The sequence below is a fragment of the Lissotriton vulgaris genome, chromosome 2_1 (assembly GCF_964263255.1).
Source record: "Lissotriton vulgaris chromosome 2_1, aLisVul1.2, whole genome shotgun sequence".
Classification (NCBI taxonomy): Eukaryota; Metazoa; Chordata; class Amphibia; order Caudata; family Salamandridae; genus Lissotriton; species Lissotriton vulgaris.
In genome coordinates, this window is record NC_141687.1 from 269,095,730 (window position 1) to 269,122,627 (window position 26,898).

General features: G+C 48.1%; 1 protein-coding gene across 2 annotated transcripts in view; it reads right to left on the bottom strand.

The window, feature by feature from the left end:
• Positions 1-26,898, bottom strand: part of USP32 (ubiquitin specific peptidase 32) — a 1,504,025-nt gene that overhangs the window by 280,404 nt on the left and 1,196,723 nt on the right. For both annotated transcript variants that reach the window (XM_086954917.1, XM_086954918.1), the window contains exons 26-29: positions 25,370-25,581; positions 23,374-23,558; positions 22,379-22,465; positions 17,243-17,363 (exon numbers count right to left, since the gene is read on the bottom strand). In XM_086954917.1, the coding sequence (XP_086811043.1) occupies positions 17,243-17,363; positions 22,379-22,465; positions 23,374-23,558; positions 25,370-25,581 (605 nt within the window). The remainder of the gene's footprint in view (positions 1-17,242; positions 17,364-22,378; positions 22,466-23,373; positions 23,559-25,369; positions 25,582-26,898) is intronic.

Genomic DNA, 26,898 nt, shown 5'->3' on the forward strand with positions numbered 1-26,898 from the left:
GTCGCGCTTGCTTCCCCCAGGTTGTGCAGTACCTTTTGCAGTAAGCTGCTGGGCTTCCGAACCTAGTCTGTGGTATCCTCCTGGGTGTACTTAGGCCGTGTGGCGCCCTGCCGCCACAGGCCCCCGCCGGAATTCACAAAGGGGCGCGGTCTTCCCCGCTGAAGTATCTCCACCACCAGCAGCATTGAGGGAACAAGGGGGCCAAGTAGTGAAGCCCGACCCCAGAATTATCTCGGTCCCGGCAATGCGGCCGAAGTGGGGCACCACCCCCGGGTCCTATCCAGGAGGCCTAGCTCACGGCCACACCCTGTAACCGGGCTCGTCCTAGACTCGGGGCCGAAGGGGGGCCAAGGGGGCTGTGGAATCGCCACTCCTCTCCTGGGCGATAACGCCAGTCCAGTGTCCCTTGGGTTGCTCCACTGCCAATAGTCGGGCGCGGGCTTAGCGCTCCTGCTGCCAGCCTCGGAGACTCGCAGTCGCGCGGGTCTCCCACTCCACACGGCCCGCAGCCGCGCCGTCCCCGGAGGACGTGCAGGCCCCGGCCACCAGCCGGCCAATGCAAGGCGGGGTAGAGTGGCGCTCCGGTGCCGGAATCCCTCCTGTGGCTGCTCCAACGTCTTCCGGCTAAAATCCGACTGTCAGTGGGTCGCTGTGCTCGGTCTGAGCACAGAAAGATGCAGTTCTAGACCGACGGCAGGTGAGAGCTCGGAGAACAGCGTCCTACCTTGCCGCCATCTTGGCCACGCCCCCTTCAGTATAGTTTTAGGGTTGGTCTCAGCGTCTGATTGGTAACGTGGGCATTCCCGCAATGCCCGAGGGGCCGGTGTCCGAGTGCTGCTGTGGGCCTCTTTTTTGAGCAGTCTGGGGTAGCCATTTGGGCGCTGTCTCCATTGTTCGAATACAGCCAGCGGCCCAGTAGGTGTCGGAGTGGCCTTTCTAGAGGCAGATGGGCGCTCATTACCTCCGTTTAGCAACAGTCAAGAGGTGTCACTCCCTTTGTCTCGCTGGCCGGCCCATTATTGTGTGCACATACTGAGTGGGGGCAGGGGGCCTGAGTATAAGTGGCCTAACTTGTTTCACCAAAGTAACTAACACGTGCATTTTTTTAACCCCCCCCTCCTAAATTTTTCTTTATATGATTACGCCAAAGCAGTGATTTGAAGAGTGATTATGCAAATGTGGGCCGATTTTTTTTTGGGCGTGCCTGGGCTGTTTTTCAATCCCAATCCAACCCTGGTTGGTCTTAGTACTACTGATCAATGCCTCAATCTCCATCTTATCATCTTCAAGAATGCTACAGTCAGGAAGGGCTCAGTCCACATGGCGATCATGGACCTGTTATCCGCGTTTGACCATGTGAACAGAGTTAAGTTGTGGAAGATTCTGCTGTCGATGTAGGTGGACCTAAACATTGTCCATCTGTTAACGGACCTCCATTGGAGCATGATAGCCTTCGTAAGGTAAGATCCAGACGGTAGCTGCTCACGACTCTTTAACATCTATAGGGGCAGTCCCCCAAGGTGTACTCTCGCTCCCTTTCCATTTTATTCTCTATATACATCATCTAGAGAAGAACCTGTTGGAGGGAAGACAAGATGCACCACATATTGCAGCCAAATCTGTTCTGTCCCTGTTGCACAAGCTACTACTTGTGTAACAATATATCTGTAAGAGAGTTAGTTAGTGATAGATTCCTTACCTTAGAATATCCCCAGGCGTCTGGCTGGATCCGGAGAGTTTTGCTTAGCAGTACCCCTGCGCATCAGTAGGTGGCGTACTGCGGCTCTCTCTGGCGTCGTCAGCGCCGAGATGACGTCACAGAGAGAACTTGGGCACAACCCATGCGTGCTGACGTCAGTTTTGTACCCGACTTTCCGCGCCAGGAACGCAGAGCCATGCAAGATACTGACCATTGGTGCATAAAACTAGGGCCCTGAAAGGGATGACCTTAACCCTAGTAATCAGTTTGCAGAACGGGGAGGATGGGTGGGGCGGTAAGGAATCTATTACTAACTAATGTCTCTTACAATATATAGTTACACAATTAGTAACTTGTGCATCTGAAAGAGACACGTTAGTGATGGATTCCTTACCTTAGAATAGATACCCCAGCAATACCAACCCTGGTGGTGGGTCTGCGAACAAGATTACACCAGAAAGTCTCGGAGAACAGAACGGCCAAAGTCTCTCTGGACTTGACTGTCAAGGCAGTAATGCTTGGTAAACGTGTGCAGCGAGGCCCACGTAGCTGCTTGACAAATGTCCTGCAAGGGAATGCCACGTCCTAAGGCAGTAGAGACTGCAGTTGCCCTGGTCGATTGAGCACGCAGCCCCACAGGAGGCTCCTTCTTGGCCTAGGAGTAACATGCTTTGATGCACAGAACAACCCACTGGGAAATGGTCCGTTTGTGCACAGCCCGACTTTTTTTGGCGCCCACGTAGCCAACAAAAAGCTGATTATCCACCCGGAACTGCTGTGTACGCTGCAGAGAGAAAGCGAGCGCACGTTTTGGGTCCAGACAGTGGAGCCTCACCTCTTCCCTTGAAGGATGTGGAGGCAGAAAGAAGGTGGGCAAAGTGATGGTCTGCTTGATGTGGAAGGACATGACAACCTTTGGCAAGAAAGAAGGACGGTTCCTTAAAACCACTGTGTCCGGATGAACAGAAAGGAAAGGAGGTTTGGAAGAAAGAGCCTGGAGCTCACTCACTCTTCTGGCAGAGGTGATAGCCACCAGGAAAGCCGTCTTTAAAGTGAGAAGGCGTAGGGGACAGTTATGAAGGGGCTGAAAGGGAGCGCACATCAGTAAAGTCAAGACAAGACTCAAGTCCCACTGAGGCATTATGAAGGGTACGGGTAGAAATGTATGCGTAATGCCTTTAAGGAAATGGTTAACAACTGAGGACTTAAACCGAGAAGGCTGATCTGGAAGCTGTAGAAAGGCGGAGATGGCCGAAAGACAACCTTTGATAGTGCCCAGAGCAGAGCCCTGCTGGGCTAAAGAGAGAAGGAAGAGAAGAACCTTAGAAAGAGGGACAGAAAGGGGGTCCACAGACTTAGCTGTGCACCATGCCACAAGCCTGTTCCACCTGCAGGCGTATACCGATTTGGTGGAAGGACGCCTGGCTGCCAGAATGGCATCACTGACTTCGGGAGGAAGATCGAAAGGTGTCAACTGTCGCCGCTCAATCTCTACGCATGGAGGTGGAGGCTGGACAGGTCCGGTTGGAGGACCGTCCCCTGCTGCTGTGACAGAAGATCCTCCCGAAAAGGTAGACGGATCGGGGGATCGATGCTCATACTGAGTAGCTGAGGAAACCATACTCTCCGAGCCCAGTCCGGAGCCACAAGAATGACTTGGGCCCGGTCGCGCCTGATCTGCACTCTGGGCAGAAGTGGTATAGACGGAAAGGCGTTCAACAGACTGCCACTCCACTCGCAACGAAAAGCGTCTCCGAGCAAGTGCCGCTTTTGAAATTCCAATGTGCAGAACTGATGATATTGCGCGTTCTCTTCCGAGGCGAATAGATCTAACCAAGGCTCTCCCCACTGCTGAAAGAGACCTTGCGCCACGTCAGAGTTCAGACGCCATTCGGGATCCATCAAGCACCGGCGGCTGAGTTTGTCCGCCCTGGCGTTCAGAGAACCTGCCAGGTGTTGAACCACCAAGGTAATGCCTTGATGTTCTAGCCAAATCCAGAGGTGGAGAGCCTCTTGACATATGGTCCAGGACCCCACCCCGCCCTGCTTTTTGCAATACCACATGGCGGTGGTGTTCCCCATGAACACCTGCACAACATTTTCCTGGACGGAAGGAAGGAAAGCCTTCAGTGCAAGTCAGATCACCCGCAGCTCCAGAAGGTTGATATGGAGCCGGGACTCTGCCGGAGACCAGAGGCCTCTGATCTCCACCTCTCCCAAGTGGCCACCCCATCCCAGGAGGGACGCGTCCGTCACCACTGAGTGCTCCAGTTGGGGAAGGGAGAGGGATCTGCCGTTAACCCAATGTCGATTCGTGAGCCACCACTGCAATTGTTGAGCAGTGCCCTCCGAGATCTGGACATGATAGGACAGGTTGCCCTGATGCTGTGCCCACTGGAACTTCAGGTCCCACTGCAGAGCCCCCATATGCCATCTGGCATGTGTCACCAGCAGGATGCAGGAGGCCATCAGGTGACTGAAACCCAGGATAGAGGTTAAAAGATCGGAATCATAACCTGAATATCCCGGACTCATTGCTCGGGAGGTTAAACCTGAAACAACGTCAAACCCAGAACCGCTCCGATGAAGGGGAGCTTCTGAGAGAGATAAAGTTGCGACTTCGGCACGTTGATGGAGAACCCCAGGAAATGCAGGAGGTCAGTCACAGTCTGGAGGTGGTTGACGACTGCCTAGGGCGAGCCGGCCTTCAACAGCCGGTCATCGAGGTAGGGGAAGAATGACACCCCCAACCGGCGCAGATGAGCCGTGACCACCGCCATCACCTTCGTGAACACCCGAGGGGCACTGGTAAGGCCGTAGGGGAGCACGGCAAACTGAAAATGCTCATGGCCTACCGTGAACCGCAGGTAGCGCTGATAGGCCGGCAGGATGGGGATATGAAAATAAGCGTCCCACAAGTACAGCGCAACCAGGACCTGAGCCAGAGCCAGCATCTTGAACTTCTCCTTCCGGAGAAAGCGATTGACATGCAGGAGGTCCAGGATGGGGCGCAGGCCCCCCTTGACCTACTTGAAGAGCAGAAAGTAGAGGGAATAACAAACATTCCCTACTTCCTGCACAGGAAAGCACTCAATGGCCTCCTTGGCCTAGCGGGCCGTTACCTCCTGTTGGAGAAGAACCAAATGATCCCCCGACATGCGGTGGCACCGAGGCGGCATGGCTGGAAAGGGAAAAACTGGTGCCGATTATCTGCAGCACCCACCTGTCTGATGTAATTTCGCGCCAGTGGTGGAGGTGGTGGCGGACCCTGCCACCCACCGGTGTGGGGTGCTAACAGAAGCTCAGATAAGGAAGGCTTGGAGGTGGAAACAGCGGGGGTATAGGTGGACTAACCGGCACGCTGGTTCCCAGATGCGCCTCTGCAGAAGCCACGGCCGCGCTGAAGCTGGGGTTGCACAGGCTTGATGGAGGAGCGTGCCTGGGTGCCTCTGCCCTGGCCACGAAAGGAACAAAACCCACGAGTGGCAGGGTTATTCGTAGAAAGACCCAAAGACTTGGCCGTGGCCCGTCAGTCCTTAAAGCTCTCCAGTGCACTGTCGGCCTTATCGCCAAAGAGGCGGGAGCCATCAAAGGGCCTGTCCATGAGCGAGCCCTGGACATTGGGCGAGAACCCAGTCGAACGCAACCAGGTGTCGCGCCGCAACGCCACAGTTGTGGAAATAGCCCTGCCCAACGAATCATCGGTGTCCAAACCACAACTGATAGCAAACTTAGCAGCATCCTTACCCTCAGCAATCGCTTGGGAAAGGACAGCCTGGACCTCCTCAGAACACTGAGGCAAGACCTGAGCGGAATCCGACACTGCGTGGCAATAACGGCCCAACAAGAAGGCGGTGTGAACCGACCGCAGCCCTAAGCTGGCCGAGGAAAACAACCTCTTACCAATTTATTTCAGCCTTTTAGAGTCCTTATCCGGCGGAGCCGTGGGAAAGGCACTCTGCGACGTCGAGGCATGAATGACCAGGCTCTCAGGCGTAGCGTGAGTGGTCAGATAGCTGGGATTACCAGGCGCCCGGCGACGTTTTTATCCACCAGCGTCCCCGTGGCCGGCCGCAACCAAGTGCCCAAGAGGACTTCGGTAAGGGCTTCATTAAAAGGAATCAGCAGCTCCGACGATGTGTACGCCATCTGGCGCACCTCTGTAAGGAGGTTTGGTTGAGGGCCACTGTCGGGAGATTGAGCTTGAGAGCCTCCGCAGCCCGATGGAGCACCATGGTGTAGGAAGCACCCTCCTCCATAGTAGGCGGAGGAGAGGCAAACTCCGGGTCAAAAAGAAACATCGAGTTCACCCGCGTTTTCCAGGTCGTCCACCCAATCTTGCTCGGAGTCACACTGCCGGGCAAGAGGAACCTCGGGATTGTGTCAGTCGTCGTCCGCCTCTGGCGTAGAGGGAGTTGGTCGCGGCGGCAGAGCCGGACCTGGAGAAGGGATGAATGGTGTCGAGAACGGCGCAGGCCGGGGCCGGGCCGGAGCCTTTTCCCAATGCGGTTCCCAGGCCAGAACAAAATGGTCCTAGAACCTGGGCAAGGGTGGGATAAACGTCACCCAGTGCGGTGCCGGGGGTGGAGCAGAGGGCGGCGCCGGAGACAACAGCGCGCCACCTCGTGGCGCCAGGGCCTGAGCCAGCAACGCAAGATCCGGAGGCGCCAGAGCCTGTAGCGGAGCCGCTGGACCAGCAGGATCTGGATCCGGGACCGCAGGGCCCAAATGCACGCGGGCGGGGCCCGAAGGAGTGCCGGCGGGAGACAGGGGCTTAAAAAGGTGGTCCATGACAGCAAGGAACTCGTGCATCTGTTTGGGAGTCGCCGACGGTCCCGGGTATAGCGGATAGGCCGCGGGACTCCCATGCTCCAGAGGAGCCCCTGTCCCCCTCGTCCGCCTCCGAGGAGCAACGGGGGGACGTCTGAGAGCGAACACGCTTCTTTGACTTCTTTTTATGGCGTAGCTTACCGTTATCCAAAGGCGAAGAATTGGAGCCCGAGGAGCGATGGCTTCGGTCCCGTGAGCGGTCCCGGGAACAGCCCCTAGACCCGAAGCGGCGGCAGGACGAATGCTGGACCTCCAGCAACTTCCTACACCGCTCCCGCAAAGCCTTAGCAGCCATAGCTCAACAGTCCCAGGAGTCGTCGTCTGTCTCCAGGCAGTAGAGGCAAACGTCGTGAGGGTCCGCCACCGACATATTACGGCAACAGGCCTCACAAGACTTAAAACCGAGCATCCCTACTTGCACCAAGAGAAAAATGGAGGAGACAAAAGTCTCGAAATAGTAGTCAACAAGTGACTAAGATACGTGCTCAATCCGGATCTGCGCTTGCTGGCGCGGAAAACGAAAGAACCAACATCAATGAGCATGGGTGGCGCCTAAGTACTCTCTGTGATGTCATCTCGGCGCTGAAGACGCCAGTGATGGACGCGGAGCCGCAGGAGGCCACCTACTGACGCGCAGGGGTACTGCTAAGCAAAACTTTTTGGATCCAGCCTGACGCCTGTGGATATTCTAAGGTAAGGAATCTATCACTAATGTTTCTCTTTCAGATATACACGGATAATGCAGTATTTTTATCTAGAACTGTCTTGGGCCTCCAAAGACTGATAGATTATTTTGTTGCGTATTTGGAGGAAGTTGATCTTAGTACAGACTTCTCAAAATCACGTTATTGTGATAGGCCCCTGCAACAACAAAACCCGGTCATATTACACTCAAGGCCAGAAGTTGGGTAAAGTAGACGGTTTTAAATATTCAGGAGTTTTATTTATCAACAATATAATGTGGCTACCCTAGTAATGTGGCTACCCCTAGCCACTGTGAAGCAGCAGTTGCTTTCCAAAACTGTTGGTGCGTTATTTGATTTCTGCTCTAGAATAGGCCAACGCCCATTAAAAGCCATGATGGAAAAGTATAATGATAAATGTAAAACAGCCAATTTGTGATATATGGGGGTGTTTGTCTTGTTCAAACATCCAGGTTGAGGAAAACTGTTTTTTTTGACGATTGCTTTGTCTCCTTCCATCTACCTCTCATAACATACTGCATGAGGAACGGGTGCTAGGGTAAATAGAGGATGTTTCTGCCATGCGATCAGTACTGAGGTGGAAAAGGCAAGAAAACCGTTACATTTTTTAGTGCTAAAGGCGAGCTTTGACTTATATAAGGCCTTGTACATTCCTCAGCAAAAAAACACGTAAAAGACTGTCTTTCTAAGCTGCGGCGACCAGAACTTTTCACATACCTGTAAGGAATAGTTAAGAAAGATCTCAACTGGGTCAAAACTAATCCCTTGAGTGCCGAAAGGGAGGCACAAGATTTAGAGAAGCCCTCAGTCCAGGCCTACTTGATTGTTAAAATGGCACTTTATTTGTCCCTAGTGACTAATGCAAATCATTGCTTTTTACAGACATGGTTTTGTCAAAACTAGGCTCAGCAACTTCTGGCTATTCTGGGGGGCTGGGTGCCAGTGGAGCGCTAATGTTGATGTAGCCGTGTGGTGGAGTCTCTCTACAAGATACCATGAACTTTATGATGTTTTGTACATTATATAAACTGATTCTGGATTACTTTTTTTATTTTATTTTTAAAATCCTTTGCTGAAATCTATTCATTTTACCCAGGTTAGACTCATGCTTTTACATTTACAAATGTTAAACTCTACGATTGTGAGTTATAGAGTTGAAATGCTTTTATCCTGTGCATTGAATAAAAGGAAACTGTATGATGTAAAAACGGTTTAAATTTTGTATGACTGGCAAAGTTTTGTGATATCTTGTTGAATTGTTGTTAGAGTTCCTTCTTTTTTCATGATATAATTTCAGTTGTTGGAATGTTGAAATACAGAAATGAATTGTTTGATTGATAATGGTCTTTTTTCAAAGAGCGGTTTCCCTTACTGAAGCACAAGTTACTACTTGTGTAACAATATATCTATAAGAGACATTAGTTAGTGATAGATTCCTTACCTTAGAATATCCCCAGGCGTCAGACTAGATCCGGAAAGTTTTGCGTAGCAGTACCCTTGCGCTTCGGTAGGCGTCGTCTGCGGTTTCCGCGTCCGTCGTCGGCGTCGTGGGCTCCGTGATGATGTCGTCGGAGTACTTAGACGCCGCCTCCGCGTGCTGACGTCAGTTCTTAGCCACAGCTTTTCCGCGCCAGAAGCGCAGAGCCATGACAAAAACCGACACTGGTGCCAAGAAACTAGGGCCCTGAAAGGGGATGACCTTAACCCTAGATATCGGTTCGCAGAACGGGGAGGATGGGTCGGTCGGTAAGGAATCTATCACTAACTAATGTCTCTTACAGATATATCGTTACACAAGTAGTAACTTGTGCATCTGAAAGAGACACGTTAGTGATAGATTCCTTACCTTAGAATAGATACCCCAGCAATACCATACCCGTGGTGGTGGGTCTGCGAACCAATGTTTACACCAGAAAGTCCTGGAGAACGGAGCGGCCGAAGTAGCCATGCCTCCGGACTTGAATGTCCAGGCAGTAGTGCCTTGCAAACGTGTGCAACGAGGGCCACGTAGCTGCCTGGCAAATGTCCTGCAAGGGCACACCGCGGCCCAAGGCAGTTGTAGTGGCCGTGGCTCGAGTGGAATGAGCCCTCAGCCCAACAGGGGGCTCCTTCTTAGCCAAGGAGTAACACGCCTGGATGCACATGATAATCCATCGAGAAATGGTCCTCTTGTGCACCACTTTCCCTTTCTTAGCGCCCGCGTACCCAACAAAGAGTTGATCATCCACCCGGAACTGGCGTGTGCGATCCAGATAGAACGAGAGCGCACGTTTTGGATCCAGACGGTGGAGCCTCTCCTCCTCTCTCGAGGGGTGCGGAGGCGGAAAGAAGGTGGGCAATGTGATGGACTGCCCAATGTGGAAGGCCGTGACCACCTTAGGCAAGAAGGAGGGCCTAGTCCTCAAAACAACCTTGTCCGAATGGACTGAAAGGAAAGGAGGCTTACAAGAGAGAGCCTGGAGCTCACTCACTCTCCTGGCAGAGGTGATGGCTACCAGGAAGGCAGTCTTCAAAGAAAGAAGGCGAAGAGGACAGTTGTGAAGTGGCTCAAAGGGAGCGCACATCAGAAATGTTAGAACCAGGTTCAAGTCCCACTGAGGCATCACGAAGGGAACAGTAGGAAAGGTATGAGTGATGCCCTTCAGGAATCGAATTACGATAGGGGACTTGAACAAAGAAGGTTGGTCAGGCAGCCTCAGAGAGGCTGAAAGAGCCGAAAGATAGCCCTTGATAGTGCCCAGAGCAGAGCCCTGCTGGGCAAGAGAAAGAAGGAAGAGAAGAACCGCAGAGAGAGGGGCATTGAGGGGATTCACAGCCTTTGCTGTGCACCATGCCACAAATCTGTTCCACCTGCAGGCGTATACCGTCTTTGTGGAGGGACGCCTGATTGCCAGAATGATGTTGCAAACTTCAGGAGGCAAGTCAAATGGCCTCAACTGTCGCCGCTCAATCTCCAAGCATGGAGGTGGAGACTGGACAGGTTCGGGTGGAGGACCGTCCCCTGCTGCTGCGACAGAAGGTCCTCCTGAAGAGGCAGACGAACCGGGGGATCGACTGACATACTGAGTAGCTCGGGATACCAGTACCTTCGTGCCCAGTCCGGAGCCACAAGGATGACTTGTGCCCGGTCGCGCTTGATCTTCTTCAGCACTCTGGGCAGAAGAGGTATAGGCGGAAAGGCGTACAACAGACCGCAGCTCCACTCGCGACGAAAAGCATCTCCGAGCGAGTGCCGCCTTGGAAATTCCAACGTGCAGAACGGATGACATTGCGCGTTCTCTTCGGTGGCGAATAGATCTAACCAAGGCTCTCCCCATCGCAGAAAGAGGCCTTGCGCCACGTCCGAGTTCAGACGCCATTCGTGATCCATCGAGCACCGACGGCTAAGTTCGTCCGCCCTGGCGTTCCGAGAACCTGCCAGGTGTTGAACCACCAGAGTCACGCCCTGATGTTCCAGCCATTGCCAGAGACGCAGAGCCTCCTGGCAAAGGGTCCACGACCCCACTCCGCCCTGTTTGTTGCAGTACCACATGGCGGTGGTGTTGTCCGTGAACACTTGCAGTGCACTCCCTCGGACAGACGGGAGGAATGCTTTCAGTGCCAGACGAATCGCCCACAGCTCCAACAGATTGATATGGAGCCGGGACTCCGCCGGAGACCAGAGTCCTCTGATCTCCGCCTCTCCCAAGTGGCCTCCCCAGCCCTGGAGGGACGCGTCCGTCACAACTATGTGCTCCGGTTTGGGAAGGGAGAGGGATCTGCCGTTGACCCAATCGCGGTCCGTGAGCCACCACTGCAGCTGTCTCGCAGTGCCCTCCGAGATCAGGACATGGTCGGATAGGTTGCCCCGGTGCTGGGCCCACTGAAACTTCAGGTCCCACTGCAGAGCCCGCATCCGCCACCGTGCGTGATGCACCAGAAGGATGCAGGAGGCCATCAGCCCCAGAAGCCGCAGCGTCAACCTGACCGAAACCCGGGATAACAGTCCGAAGATCGGAATCAGGGCCTGTATATCCCGAACGCGCTGTTCGGGCGGGTAAACCCGAAACTGCGCCGAGTCGAGAACCGCTCCGATGAAAAGGAGCTTCTGAGAGGGGCACAGGTGTGACTTCGGCACATTGATGGAAAATCCCAGCCGGTGCAGGAGATCCGCCGTAGTCTGGAGGTGGCTGACGACTGCCTGGGGCGAGCCCGCCTTCAACAACCAGTCGTCTAGGTAGGGGAAGACTGAAACCCTTAACCTGCGCAGGTGAGCTGCGACCTCCGCCATCACCTTCGTGAACACCCGTGGGGCGCTGGTAAGACCGAAGGGGAGCACGGTAAACTGAAAGTGCTCGAGGCCTACCGTGAACCGCAGGTAACGCCGGTGGGCCGGCAGGACGGGGATGTGGAAGTATGCGTCCTGCAAGTCCAACGCTACCATCCAGTCTCCTGGGTCTAGGGCAGCCAAGACCTGAGCTAGTGTCAGCATTTTGAACTTCTCCTTCCGGAGGAAGCCGTTGACGTTCCTCAGAACCAAGATAGGGCGTAGGCCCCCTTTGCCCTTCTTGGGTACCAGGAAGTAGTGGGAGTAGCAACCACGTCCTACTTCTGGCCCAGGAACGCGCTCGATGGCCCCCTTGGCCAAGAGGGCCGACACTTCCTCCTGCAGGAGCCGCAAGTGATCCCCCGATACGCGGTGGTGTTGCGGTGGCATGGCTTGAGGGGTCGTCTCGAAGGGGAGGGAGTAGCCCCTTCGGACGATCTGCAGCACCCACCTGTCCGAAGTGACTGTGCGCCAGTGAGAGTGGTGATGGCGAACCCTGCCTCCCACTGGCGTCACATGGGCCGAAAAGCACGGACTAGGAAGGTTTAGAGGCGGATGCTGCGGGGGCAGGTGTGGACTGGCTCCGCTTGTTTCCCCGACCGCCTCCACGGCGGTTTCCACGGCCGCCGCCGCGCTGGACGACAGTTTGCGGCGAGTGGCTGGCGGCACGTGTGGGGGCGCCCCTTCCTTGGCCACGAAAGGAGCGAAAGGCATTCATTTGCTGGCGCGGGGCCGAGAGGCCCAAGGACTTGAGAGTAGCCCTGGAGTCCTTAAAGCGCTCAAGCTCGTGGTCTGCCTTGTCGCCAAAGAGGCGACGGCCATCGAACGGCATGTCCATGAGTGTATTTTGGACGTCTGCCGAGAAGTTGGCGGATCTCAGCCAGGCGTGGCGTCGTATCGCCACCGTCGTAGCCATCGCTCTGCCCAGCGAGTCAGTAGTATCCAGTCCGCACCTGATTGAATACTTCGCTGCGTCCCGGCCCTCCAGTAGGGCTTGGCCGAGTGTGGCCCGTACCTCCAACGGACACTCTGGCAGCACTTCCGCCACCGTTTCCCACAGAGAGTGGGTGTAACGGTCCAAGAGGCATGCGGTGTTGGAAGACCGCAGTCCCAAGCTAAGGGACGAGAACACCTTTTTGCCATAGGCCTCGTACCTCTTGGATTCCCGATCGGGAGGAGCCGTCGGGAAGGCGGTCTGGGAGTTAGAGGCCTGGATAACCAGACTCTCGGGGCTGGGGTGGGTGGACAGGAAACATGGGTCACCGGGGCCGGGCGGTGGCGTCTGGCCACGTTCCTATCTACAGGCGAACCTGTAGCGGGCCTGGACCAAGTGCCCAAAAGAACGTCCGTCAAGGCCTCATTAAACGGCAGCAGACTGCGGCTTAAGGACCTCAGTGAGGAGGTTAGTCCTCACGGCCGCGACGGGGAGCTCAAGGCCCAAGGCCTTAGCAGCCTTCATCAACACCACACTATATGTAGCGTCCTCCTCCGAAGCCACGGTAGGAGGAGAGACAAATCCAGTGTCTGGAGAGGTGTCCAGGCCAGTGGCCTCCCCAAGGTCTCTTGTCCAGTCCATGTTAGACTGACATTCCCTTGTCAGAGGGTCCTCAGACCCCTCCCATTTCTCCTCTTCCCCCATCTCCTGAGATTCAGGGTCATAAGTGAATGAGGACGGTTCATAGAAATGAAAATCTCCGAACGGCGTCGAGAGCGGCGCCGATAGGCGTCGTCTCGACGTCGGAACCGTTTGAGAGGAGGCATCGGGGCCGGCGCCGCCCGAGGACGACGCAGGAGGGGACACCACACGGACCGACCCCGGGGGGGTTGTAAGGTCCACCGGGGACGGTCCATCGCCCGAGGAGGGTCCAGCGGCACCCTGCGGCGTCGGGCCCGAAGGCACCGACGACGCCGGGGCCGCTGTACCCTGCGGCGCCGGGCCCGAGGGCACCGGCGGTGTCGGGATCGTGGGGCCCTGCGGCGCCGTGCCCGAAGGCGCCGGCGGCGTCGAGGCCGAAGCACCCGACGGCGTCGGGGTCGCAGCCTCCGACCCACTAGGGCCCCCAGACGGGTTCACTGGGCCCGAAGGCGCCGCGGAACCCGTCGGAGGAGAAAGGGACCTCATGGCCATGAGGAAACGCTCGATCTCCTCCGGCGTCGCGTTCAGCCCAGGGACCGGGGGGTATGGGGCCGGACGCGGCGCCCGCGACTCCTGAGGAGCCGCGTGGGAGGTGTCACCCGAACCCCCGGACGCATCGCATCGAGTCGGAAGAGCGATGATGTCTCTTCGACTTCTTGTGCTTCTTACCTGACGACTTGGACCCGGAGGAGTGGCGATGACTCCCGGAGCTGTGACGCCTCCGTCCCCGCGACCTGTCCCTCGACCTCCCGTGGGACCGGGACCGGGACCTCACACGGCGCGGGGCCGACTGGCTGATTTCGAGTCGCCTGCGGGACCGCTCCCGCCTGGCCTTCCTCGAAAGGACCCGACAGTCGGGGCAGGCCTCGTCGTCATGGTCGACGCCCAAACACATCAGGCACAGGCGGTGGGGATCCGTGACCGACATGGTACGGTCGCACTCGTCGCAATGCTTGAATCCGGGCATCCCTAACGGCACCGTCGGAGTCGTAAAGACTTCGAAGTGGATCAAAAAAGATCACAAAAGTTTAGTAAAAAAGTGACTAGGGAACTGCTCTTTCCAGATCTGCGCTGGCTGGCGCGGAAAAAAAGAAGAACTGACGTCAGCACGCGGAGGCGGCGTCTAAGTACTCCGACGACGTCATCACGGCGCCCACGACGCCGAACGCGGAGCCGCAGACGACGCCTACCGACGCGCAAGGGTACTGCTACGCAAAACTTTCCGGATCCAGTCTGACGCCTGGGGATATTCTAAGGTAAGGAATCTATCACTAACGTGTCTCTTTCAGATTTATTAATTAGTGAAAGGTTGAAGTTCTGTGTAATTTATTTTATTTTTCATACCTATGATTTACATAGCGCTCCCGGATATGTGTTTTTTTTAATAATTTTTTTTCATTTCCATTTCAACAATACACAGATATGTGTTTATTGATTACTGGAAGGTTCTGAACTTTTTTAAATTTTGTCCAACACTTTGTGCCATAGGATCTTTTTTTTTACAGTCAGATTTTAACTAAATTGAAATGGTAACCAACTTAAAATGTCTTGAAATGAAATTGGTCAACTTTTTTTATGAACAGTCAATGTTTATATAATTTTGCTATTTTATTTTTATGCTGCCTTATTGGTTGTTGTAATGTATTTTGTCTGCCCATTTATGATTTTTATTCAAAGACAGAATAAAGTTGTTTGATGAGGATGATAATGAAATTACAGAGCTCAAGACCCTGTTCTTAGACAAGCCAGGGAAAAGGTTAGCGTGGAGTGTGGTGGTTCTAAATCTGTCATTTTTCCCAACTCGACATTATTATTTCGAGAGGCCTGGAAGGGTTAGAATGCTGAAAAGAAAAAAGACTAGACTAAACAATGTAACACTCTGCAAAGTTGAAAATAATGCAGCAAGGGAAGGTTCATATTTGTTCAGGCCCAGTACAAGCAACAACATTTTACATAAGAGAAAAGTCCATGCCTTGACGCCCTCGCAAGATAAACAAAGAGCAGGCAAAGCCCAACTCAACGACTACTTACAATAATATTAAGTGATAAGGATGTAATCTGGGCAACAAAAGATGTATAATAATAACAATGAACCTGACACTACAAACTTAGAATTGTTGAGTATGTGGTAGGATTGCGGCCAATTGTACATTAAATATCAAATAATTTTGATAAGCCTGTAATACAAGTCTGATCACCATCTGGCCTGGATGGTTTCCGAGCCTAGAGCTACAGGGTACTATTTTGGAACAGCTGTTTCGTGTGTGTGGAAATTAACCCCAGCTTTTTCTGTAAATGTAGTTGTGGATGGGAATGTTATACTGGAGGTTTAGCGGTCAGTGTGCGTGGAGGCCCCGAGAAGGGGGGTTGATTGCAGACTTGTATGTTGTATACTATTGATAACTTCATTACTTGGTATAAATACTATTTCTATGCATTAGGATCATACACATTGAAATATAACGAAATCTGCTAGTGGTAAAATACTTTACAAAACGTTTTAAATGTTTACATAGGTAGGCATGTGGATATAGCACTACTGGAGGAACACAGTTTAAGGAAGTACTGTTGTGCTGGGAAATAGAGTGCACATCAGACTACTACAGGCCTGGTTCACAAGTCAGCTGTCCACGAGCTTAATGCAGAAACACACAGAATACTTCACTTGCACTGACAGGTCTGTTGGGCATTGACTCCCCCACAATAATAATTGAGTAGGCTACAATAAATACAGCAGCTTTCTTAAATGGGCAGCTCAACCTTACCTGCTGTTTTGAAGTGACCATTTTATTACCTTCCTTTCATGTCTGGAACATTCAGACCAAGCACTGACACTACAGAACCGACCTTTAATAAGTCTGGCGAGGCCTTTTCTGAAGAAACCCTGGGTTTTTTGCCAATTAGGATAGAAACATTGACAATCAACAGAAAGAAGGATTTTTTCTATACAACTTGCTGAGTCTGTATGACCTGCGGAATACGACTCATTCCAAACGATTTTACATTTAGTTTGCTGTCAACTTATTTTACACTTTTTATACGTATTCACTGAAGCAGTTTTTTCATGTTGCACGAACCATAAGCACTATCATTGTACTTATGTATTTAGTATATACACCTGGATGCTCAAAACATTTGCAAAATTATGTTTTTGTTATCTGGTCCTCTTAGGCTACTTTGTGTTAATTTGATATACAGCATTGGCTTTTGCAGTACAGATGTAAACAGGCAATGGCTAAAACTATAACATAAAATATCAAAGATTAACCTGCAAGTTTTTGTAGTATGAATGATTCCCTGGGAACCATTGTTCATATATAGTTGTTGAGATAAGTGACAGAGATTCAAGTAGTGGTGTGTAAACCTACACCATACTCATTAGTACTCACAAAGAGGCATGTAGTGTTCAAATGGGGTAGGTGATTATGCACTCAAAGTACGAGACTGGTTAAATGACTGGATGTATGGTGAGATACCTGACTGGCACACTATGGGCCTTTGAGATGATAAGCATTGTTAAAAATATTATACACTGCAGATTAATGTACAAGGAAAACTGGAAAAATGAGTTCCTGAAAGGGAAAGGAAAGTATCACCTGAATTGTATGGCTGGTGTCCTCGCCATGTGAGATATATTAACTGTACACAAACTAAACATATACATAATGCCTTGGGTATGACTGACTATAATTGTAGTTGGCAGGTATTTGAATTGTGTTGTAATAACTCAAACAAAAATTATAACGTGAACTTTGCGCAATAGACAGAGGATAAATACTCAAGTGAAACTGGCGTAATTCTAGACTAAGTATTAATTTACTTTTCCTGGTAATTTTTATTTGATAAGGAATCTTTCATGATAAAAAACACGTTTTATAATAAACCTCTTTAATAATAAAAAACATTCTCTGCAATCCTAATTGTCCAAAAACATATTTCTTTGATGCACATCTCAATATAGTCTTTCTTCCACTACATCATGCAATGCATTTCATGGGGTTCCCACAAAAATAATTATTAAAATCCAATTAAAATTCAGTACCCATACAGAATCAGTATGATTTTACCCGTTCTTGAGATGTCTGATAGCGAAGATGCAGAGCTGTGGGATCCCAATCAACCGCAATGCAGGCATTTCCAATAGAAGCCCGGTCCTCAGTGCAATCAATTTTACAGCCTCTGCAAAATCTAAATCAAAAGCACACAAAATACCAAGTGAAACATTAATGTTGGTTGAAAAGAACAAGTAACTAACCTATGGTAATGTTCTTTCTGGTGTATACTCTAACCGCGAATTCCTCACCTTTAGAATATTCCCAGGCGGCAGACTGAATTTTGAAATTTTCACAGCAATGCATCTGCGTGCCAGGAGGCGTACCAGGCATCTATGCTTTGGCTTCATTTCACCACAAAAGTGATGGAGCGGAGCCGCATATAAGCACCACCCCTGTACACCAACATCCATTTCTTGCTTAAACTTTGAGCACCCTCATACATGGAGCACAACACAACAATCCATACCAGTGTGCAGATCTCCACAATGGGGATGTTAAAAAGAGACTACTCAACAGAACAGGGGGGTCGGGGGGCAATAAGGAAACTGCAGTTAGATACTGAGCAGCCAACAGGAAGAGTGTCATCAAGGGTAAGTAACTTGTTTATCTGGTATATATTACTGACCACAGATTCATCACCTTTCAAATAGATACCAAAGCACTACCTCCCCAAGGAGAAGGGTCTGTGGGGTGTGCTCAGACCAAAAAGTCTTGCTGGACCAAACGGAACACATTTCCTGCCCGTCGGACCTGGTTGTCAAGGCAGTAGTACTTTCTTAACATGTGCACTTAGCCCACATTACGGCCTAACTGATGTCCAGGCCAGGCACTCTGCACAGCAATGCAGTGATAGCCTAAGCACTGGAGGACGCTTAGACCTTCCAGAAACAAGCTTCCTAGGACCGCCATAAGTTGGCAGGGTATGCTCAGACGTGAGTCCCTTGCTCATTTTGCCACTGGATTCAAGCAAGCCTGGCAGAAGACGGCTGTAATGCCAGAAACCGGTCCTAGGAAGCTTGTTTCCGGTCCAGGGAAGGCATGGCTTGGCAGTTCGGGCTGGACTGTTCCCATGAGGCACCGGGTCAGACTGATTTGCATATGGCCATGTATGAACTGGGGTGGCAGAGTGGGCTAAAGAACGGTGATGGATTAAAACCAGATCTGTTGACTGGGTGTGAGTGTTTGATTGGTTCAGATGCTTCGTCCATCACCACCCCCTTTTGTACCGCTTTATTCGCCATAAGTTGGCAGGGTATGCTCAGACATGAGTCCCTTGCTCACTTTGCCACTGGATTCAAGCAAGCCTGGCTGAAGATGGCTGTAATGCCAGAAACAGGTCCTAGGAAGCTTGTTTCCAGTCCAGGGAAGGCATGGCTTGGCAGTTCGGGCTGGACTGTTCCCATGAGGCACAGGGTCAGACTGATTTGCATATGGCCATGTCTGAACTGGGGTGGTGTGGAGTGCAAAAAAACGATGGATTTAGGCCCATATCTCTGTACTGGGGTGAATGTATGACATTGTTCTGCATTCTGTCCATCAACTGTGGTTTTTGCATTGGTCACCCCAAGTGGGATTGGTATGCTCAGACGTGAGTCCCATGCTCTCCACACCACTGGATTTAAGCAAGCCGGGCTGAAGACGGCTGGAATGCCAGAAACCGGTCCTCAGAAGCCTGTTTCCGGTCCAGGGATTTGCATATGGCCATGTCTGAACTGGGGTGGTGTGGAGTGCAAAAAAACGATGGATTTAGGCCCAGATCTCTGTACTGGGGTGAATGTATGACATTGTTCTGCATTCTGTCCATCAACTGTGTTTTTTTCAATGGAAATGAAGCACTTTCTTCTGTTGGAAACTCAATACGATCAATAATGCCGTATTTGGGGGGTGGGGGAGGGGGTAGTATCAAGCCCTCTGACCTCTTGCACATCCATAAACTGTCATCATCATCATGAAGGGAAAAATCATCCATATCACAAACACGGTCATCTTTTCAGCAGGTAAACTTGGTCCAAATCAGAATCAAAATAATAATGGAGCCTCTGAGGACTGCTCTGTGGCTATGCTGTATTGGTGTCTGAAGCAGGGTGTATAGGAACTAGGTGCACTGGAGTATATTATGAGCATGACTTCAATTGGGGTCAGGATGGATGCAATTCGGGGGTCGGTACAAGAACACCCTCTGGAGCTGATGTCGTTGGTATTCGTGTAGACGAAAATGAAACCAGCACAGATCTCGGATACATACCGTATTTTCCGGTGTATAAGACGACCTTTTAACCCCTTAAAATGTTCTGGAAAGTCGGGGGTCGTCTTATACGCCGAGTGTGAAATATGACGGTATGTTTTCATGCGTTTTTACATAGCGCAGACTTCACCCGAAGGTGTCAGACCGCTTCTCAATAGGAAATGGTGCATTACAGGAGGAAAAAGTGACATGTGTGCAAGTAGAGGTACGGTATAATACTGCAATAAATGGAGTGCACTCAAACACAAGAACTAACGTTACGTAGGCGATGGTGGCACTGTGGAAGTATCAAAAGCAAACTCACTGAAAGCGGATCTGAAAGAGGGAAATAAATTACAGTTACGGTACCGGTAATCTGCCAAAAACATCAAATTTTCCTTAATGCATCCAGCAGCATATCCACCCTATTTATTGTTCTCGAGACACAGGGGAAATCATCTGGCTCCACCACAGGCTATGCTAATGAACAGAAGTAATTTCCACCGCAAACCACCAAGCATATGAGTACGGTAACAAAACTACCGTAATGTGGATAATGGCAAACCACCATGCATATGAGTACAGTACGTAACAATACTAATGTGGATAACGGCAATGTACAACACAGGGAAGTGGGGGGCACATCTGGTGAGGACATTCTATGATCCAATATGACAGCATTCACGACATTACATTTTGAATTGATTTTGGATGAAATGCCAAAGAATGGATATCAAGTACCGTAAACCAAATATCAGAAAGAACGCTTTGGGTGCAAATCTTATGCACAATTCTCAAAATGGCTATGCAGGACTGCGTTGGAAGTGGGGGTAGTCTTATACTGCGAGTATAGCACGAAACCTAAATTTTATCAAGAAAAGTAGGGGGTCGTCTTATACGCCGGGTCGTCTTATACGCCGGAAAATACGGTAATGAAAGTCAGCACCCAAGTCACTGTTGAACCCCATGCGGGATGCAGAGGCATGGACAGTAGACTGGTCTTCCAGTGGTAACCCGACAAAAGGCCTCTCTGGATCCTTGGGGGCGAAAGGCCCCTCCCAGAGGGAGCAGGATGAGTGCTAAAATATCCACCTTATAGGCCTTGATCTACTGTGTCATCGTCAATGGCCCAGGAAACTCAGAAGCATTCTTCAGGAAAGGATTTGCAGCGAGACCAACTGGCACCTCATGCCCTTGTGACTCTTCTTTTGATAGAGACTTGCTGGATGGGGTAAAGTACCACTTTGCCCTCTTGTACTCCCTCTTCCAAGAAGACTTCTACTTACTTTACAATTTCAACTACGAAGAAGATCTGTCTGGTATTATCCTTAAGTGTGGGAGCAGATACATGCTCTCGATCTGGAGTGGGATCAGGCCTAATGCAAGGTCTGTGATTTCTTCCGATGTATGGCGACAAACAGTTTTGCTTCACAATCCTAGATCATATTCGGGTGCATGAGGGTACACTCTTCACACGACTTGGAGTTGTGCCCTAAGCCCAGACACCAAAGGAACCCCTTATGTGGGTCAGTCACTGACATCTGGCTTGAACCTTGCAGTTTTAGGTGGGGACATTGTTCCCTGGCAAAAGACTTTTTTTTTAAAATCAATGAAAATTAGAATAGTAGTCCGGATCCGCACAAGAAGGCCCGGAAAGAAAGGAACTGATGTGGAATATATGCACCCCTTCTCCACCATATTTGGGTCAGATCAACACCAATGCAGAGCTGTGCGACACGCATGAGTAATGCTATGGAAATTGACATATTTCCAGTGTGGCGCCTGGCGATAATTCTAAAGGTGAGGAACCTGGGGACAGACGTACCTATAGAAAGTTAATGTACCCCATGTGTCTACAAATAATGGTACAGGTGTTAAATAAAATTAATAAGGTTTGAATTGGGTGTTAGTTATGCTTAAAAGAAACCACTCAAAACAATAATAGTCATCTGAAAGTGCAGACAGGGTGGTAAAAAGCCTAAGCAACATAGGAAATGACCTAGGTCAGACGTGAATTGGACAGGCGAGTACTGTTTTGCAAGATGCAAAGCCCGTAAAGTGGTGGACTATGCAATTAATGTTCCCATTATAGGCATGTAGCTAGTAAGTGTTTAAAATTCATGAGGAAGCCAAGTAGGAGGGCAGGCAATTTTTCCTATTACAAGCATTATGCAGAACTGACAAGATATGGTAAATAGGTAAACTTAGGGGCGGATCCTTCAAACAACTAAGAATGATGAAAAGGCAGATCATCATATTAAATAATCCAAGGTCATGGAGGTATGTGACTGGAGTTGGTAAACTAAGGCACCTTTGAAAATCGTAAAATGCTAAATGCTTCTCTGGAATTAAATCAGATGTAGGTGCAGATCAACTTTTTGTTTCATTTTTGTCGCTACAGACGGTCTTGGATTAACAAATTAGAGGGTGTCTGTTTGTGTGTGGGTGTCACAATTTACAACATGAAAATCACTTATTTAGAGCAGGGGCTTTACTCCTAGAAAAATTGGTTTAACTAACGTGACCTAGCATTTTCATATGGCTCTCAATAATTGGGATTTCTTAGTGAACTGGCAATTTTTACACAGAGGATGTAAAAATGAGAGGACGTTCATGAATTTGTAAAGGCTACAACATGACAGAGGAGGGACTCAATGACCATTAATCTTTATTCCTTTTTGCAACAGGCATATTCAAAAAAATCAAACAGATTTACTTCTATGAAGACCACTATATAAACTAAAATTCAGATAACTACAATTTGTAAGCTATTCCCAGTTCACAAACTACACAAAGCTAAATCTCTGAGAAGATATTGGTGCTGTATGCCTTTTAAATTTTCTACTCAAGGGAAGGAAACCAAAGCATACATGAGGTACATGGTAAAAACACATTCAATGTGTATCTAATGAAAAGCAACTTACCTGTACCATGGACACCAAGCACAAGAATTGCCGTCCTTCTGCACAACGCGTAAGGTAAATGGATACTGATATCCCATGCTGTCGTCACTGAAACACAGGACCAACACCGCAAAGAGACATTAGCATGGTCCAAATTTCAGTAGAATATTTCTAGATTTTTAATCATTAAAATTATCCAATGTTATATGTCAATGTTATGCTAATATTCTTACCAGACAATGGTTTGATATGAATGAAAATAAGGAACACTATTCATTTCACAGGTTGGCCAGGTATTCTGAAAATACCTATTTATTTTACTATTATTATTTACAGTGTATAAAGTATCGTAAATGAGATAAGGTTCGATGACGTGTTTTAAAACTAACTTTATGCAACAATACTGCACCAAACGCATGAGGTGACTATCTTGGCTACTCTTCTACAAACACTGAATGCTGCCTGAAAAGGTCAGCATTGATGCTAAAATAAATAATACCAATTGTTGATGTTACGCCTCGTCATTAGTCTTCCCATTCTTAAAATTCTCCCAAAATGCTACAGCCATTTCAAACCAGCACTAAATATATTGCACCTTTAAATTACATACATACACACCCTTAAAATTATGGTTAGTGCATCTGCTGGTACTTTACAAAAAGCAGTGTCAATCTGATGCATTCTAAGACCCCCAGGAAAGAAAGTTAATTTATTGCTGGAATATAAGCCGGCTCAAATTCAAGGTACATCTTTAGCATGGCAAGAAGCCACATAATGAATCAAATAGATGGATAGAATGAATCACTGAACAAATCAGGCAAGTTGAAGAGTATGTATGTTAAGGAATATATGTTGAGAAAGCAACTCTCCTAATTTAAGAATCCAGTGAGCCCATATTTTCTAGCAGTAAGTTATATTCATTACTGCCTTCAGCACTACAAGACTAATGACACATAAATGTAGGACAAGATCACGATGAAAATAAAATATGGGTACCACAAGAGCAGGGTACTCACCAGTCCTGGGCATGGTTACTTGCTTCTTGGGGAGGTAGAGGGCTAGCTAACCGGGAGACCTGGATCCACACAGCATCATACAAATCCTTCTTTTGGGTATTTACAGTGCAGGGGACAATCAAAGGCATTCCAAAAAGGCTGGGACGATTTTTCTGAGCCGATAAGAAATACAGTTCGGTCCGCATCTAATTAGAAATAAAGATATGGAAATTGAGGAGGTGGCAACATATTATCAAGAACTACTCCAGAGAATAAACTGTCATTGGTGAGCTAACTACAGAGGCCTCCTAACATATGATGCAATTTATTGCCTGTGATCTGCTTTTGTGAGTCATCTTTTTGAGTTTGAAACGATCTCGACATTAGCAGGTTAAATTGTAATTGAGGACATTAGTCCTCACATGAAGCATTCCACAGATGTCTCATGATTATGCTACTGCAGCACAAAACAATGTGAAAAGATTGAGTAAGGATCATTGGATTACATAGTCAGTATATTTCAATAATGGCCTTAAAACCATTAGATATATATTAATGACTTAAGTAAGACCTAATAAATCTTAGCAAATTTCAGGTTGAAACTTAGAGTGCTATAGGTTCTTGGCATGCACAAGATAGGAGGAAAGTATTTTTTGAATAAAAGATTTCTCTCACCCTCAGCAATCTGGCAAATAAAACTATGTTGTCGGTGACTAATATCATGCAATGTTCAAAAGCAACATCACATGAACCTAAAAGCCAAGTAAGACATGCAAAACAATTCACCTCTGATCTTAAAAGACACGATTCCCAGAGAATTGGGCAATAATATCTTAACATAAGAATTTTAAAATAATTATAAAATACATGTTGTATAAATAAGGAAATGACCACATATAAAACGTACCAGTCAATACATCACTGAGTTGGATTACCTGAAGAAGTTCTTGCACATATTGTTGAGAAAAAGAAATCATAGTATTTTCGTGTCAAATCAAGGACTCAAAAGATGGGGTCCCTCTTCAAGTTTGTTTTTTAAATACCCCCACCACAAAACTCTTCATACTCACATGCACTAGCATTCTCAGACACACGCGTACGTACGTGCTTATGCACACACATACACACGGTGCCAAACAAACACATGTACACAAACACGTGCGTACCCTCTCAAGGTGCAATGGGAGACAGCCTGTGACGATTGAAACAGGGATGCACCAGTATTGCACTGTTACAGAACACTAAGACACCAGAAAGAGTACAAGTGACCTAAACTGACTGCTAGTGGGACCCATAGACTGGTTCAGATTAAGCACTTAATAGACAAATTAGGTTTAGTACAGTAAATAATTTAGTTTGAAACATTAACTAATCTGTTAATAGCCAATATTTAAAATTTTGACAAAAGTAATCATGACGAAACAAAACATGGCTAACCAGATGTTACAAAATGATTCAAAATTATACAGTTGCTAAGAAAGCAGAATGGGTTTTGTATGTTGACATATCCAAATGTGTGCCACAAGTTTCAAACAATTTAAAAAAATGTATCAAATAGGACAAAGGGCTACGTAATGTAGTCAATACAACCTGAGAAACAGCCATGGGTCTTGTACCTCTTTTCTGGCACCAGAGCTATTAGTACTCACTGAAGCATTGTTGAGAGATCCCATGGGAATTATACACATAACATAATCCTATCAGGCCTCTAGGGCACAGAAGTCAATTTAAACGGGTGCATACATATAGCCAATGGGCTGCTAAAAGGTTAGACTCAAATTAATCCATAAGCCTTACAAGCCCTATTAAAAACTCAAATAGTGCTTGAACATTAAAATTACTCGGCTGTCTTCCACGTCTTGCAAATATTCACAAAGACAACTGTACAAGAAAGAACATACTAGGATATCATATACCTTGCTAAGCATTACAACAAACTTTGCTGTTACTACAGAACTCGATGGTACAGTGAAATAAAAACCGCTTGCTCCTGTCGTAATACCACGTGCACACTTACCATTTTTCTATGAACAGCGATTATGTATCCTATAAAAGGACTTTCTGGGTGGACTGAAACATGACTGTATAGGACTCCATTGGGGAGACTCCTCTCTGTTCCACATGGCACTACAGTGTTTGGCATTCCATTGGGTATGAGAGAAGGTCTACACACATCACCATTAGTGGAATTATGATGAATGCCATTAGAAGATGGCACGATGCAGGTATCTGTGAATTTAAGCAAATAAAAAACAATCACTTGATAGCTGAGACTTTAAGATAAAGGTTGATTGACACAAAGCTTTCTTTGGCTAATTTGCTTGATTTTTTTATTTTATAACACACATTTGGGTTCACCATTACTTGCATACGGTTTCAAACACAACTATACTAACATACTGTCAATAAAACATAGTCTGAAAATATTACTGTAGCATAAATATCATTGTTAATTCATCTGATAATGTGGTACCTTCTGGATGTGTGTGAGAGAACGTCAGCCCATCTTATGCTCTCAAAAAGTAACTGAGGCATTTTCTTAAACCTTGTACTCACTCATCACTAACTATCCATGGCCACCTATCAATGAGTCTCTTTTTAGGTCAGCCAATGAGCACAGTAGAAATGTTGATGCAGAAGACTATTTAGCACTACAGTGCCAACAATTCAAATCAAACTATCGCCTTAGCATGATATAGTAAATACAAATTGAGTACATGCACACCACCATTTCCAGGCGACATCTGGCCAGCAAGCAAACCCATGTCTGAACAAAGGAATGACAGTGTCTGTCTTGTCAAATTCCACTTGTACCCTGCATAAAACTAGATGTTGGCTGCATTAACTGCCAATGGTACTTAGCACTTCAGTTCTCACTATGTACTAGAAGCAGAGACTTTCTGTGTATATCTATTGATGTAAAATATGCATTTAGCCGTTACATGTTCTAGTTTGCTGACTATTTCATTATTTATCATTAGGGAAAAAAGAAAAAAGCTGAATTTTCTGGGGAAAAGTAATCAGACAAGTCATTAATTCTATTCTGTTATACACAGGGCCAAACCTAACAAATTGTTACCTTGCTAAACAGCAAACAACTGCGCATATTATTGTTGAAAACTACTGAAAAGTACCAAAACGACTAAGTATTTCTATCAATGGATACATGGGCCTGTGTGAACTTTCGAAACATTAGTTGAACATTTTAAATTACATTTATAGTATCTCCTTTTAATTTACAGTTCATTAAAGAAAATCTACTCGTAGGCTTTAAATATTGTCAAATTGTTTAGGTTTAGATTCTATTATTTTAGTAATGTAAATGTGTTTTGCTTTCATTAAACAATACAACACACAATGATTGTCTGTTGGGGAAATAGTAAAGACGAACCAGAAAGCCCAATATATTTGTGGCTCCTGTGCCTTGAATGAAGACGATTTACAAAGCTGAAGTCCACTGAGAAGGTTGGATACAGACTACCGAAGACTTGCAAAAAAAAAAAAGTAAATGAAGAAATGTTCTGCCTAATAACTGTATTCCATTGG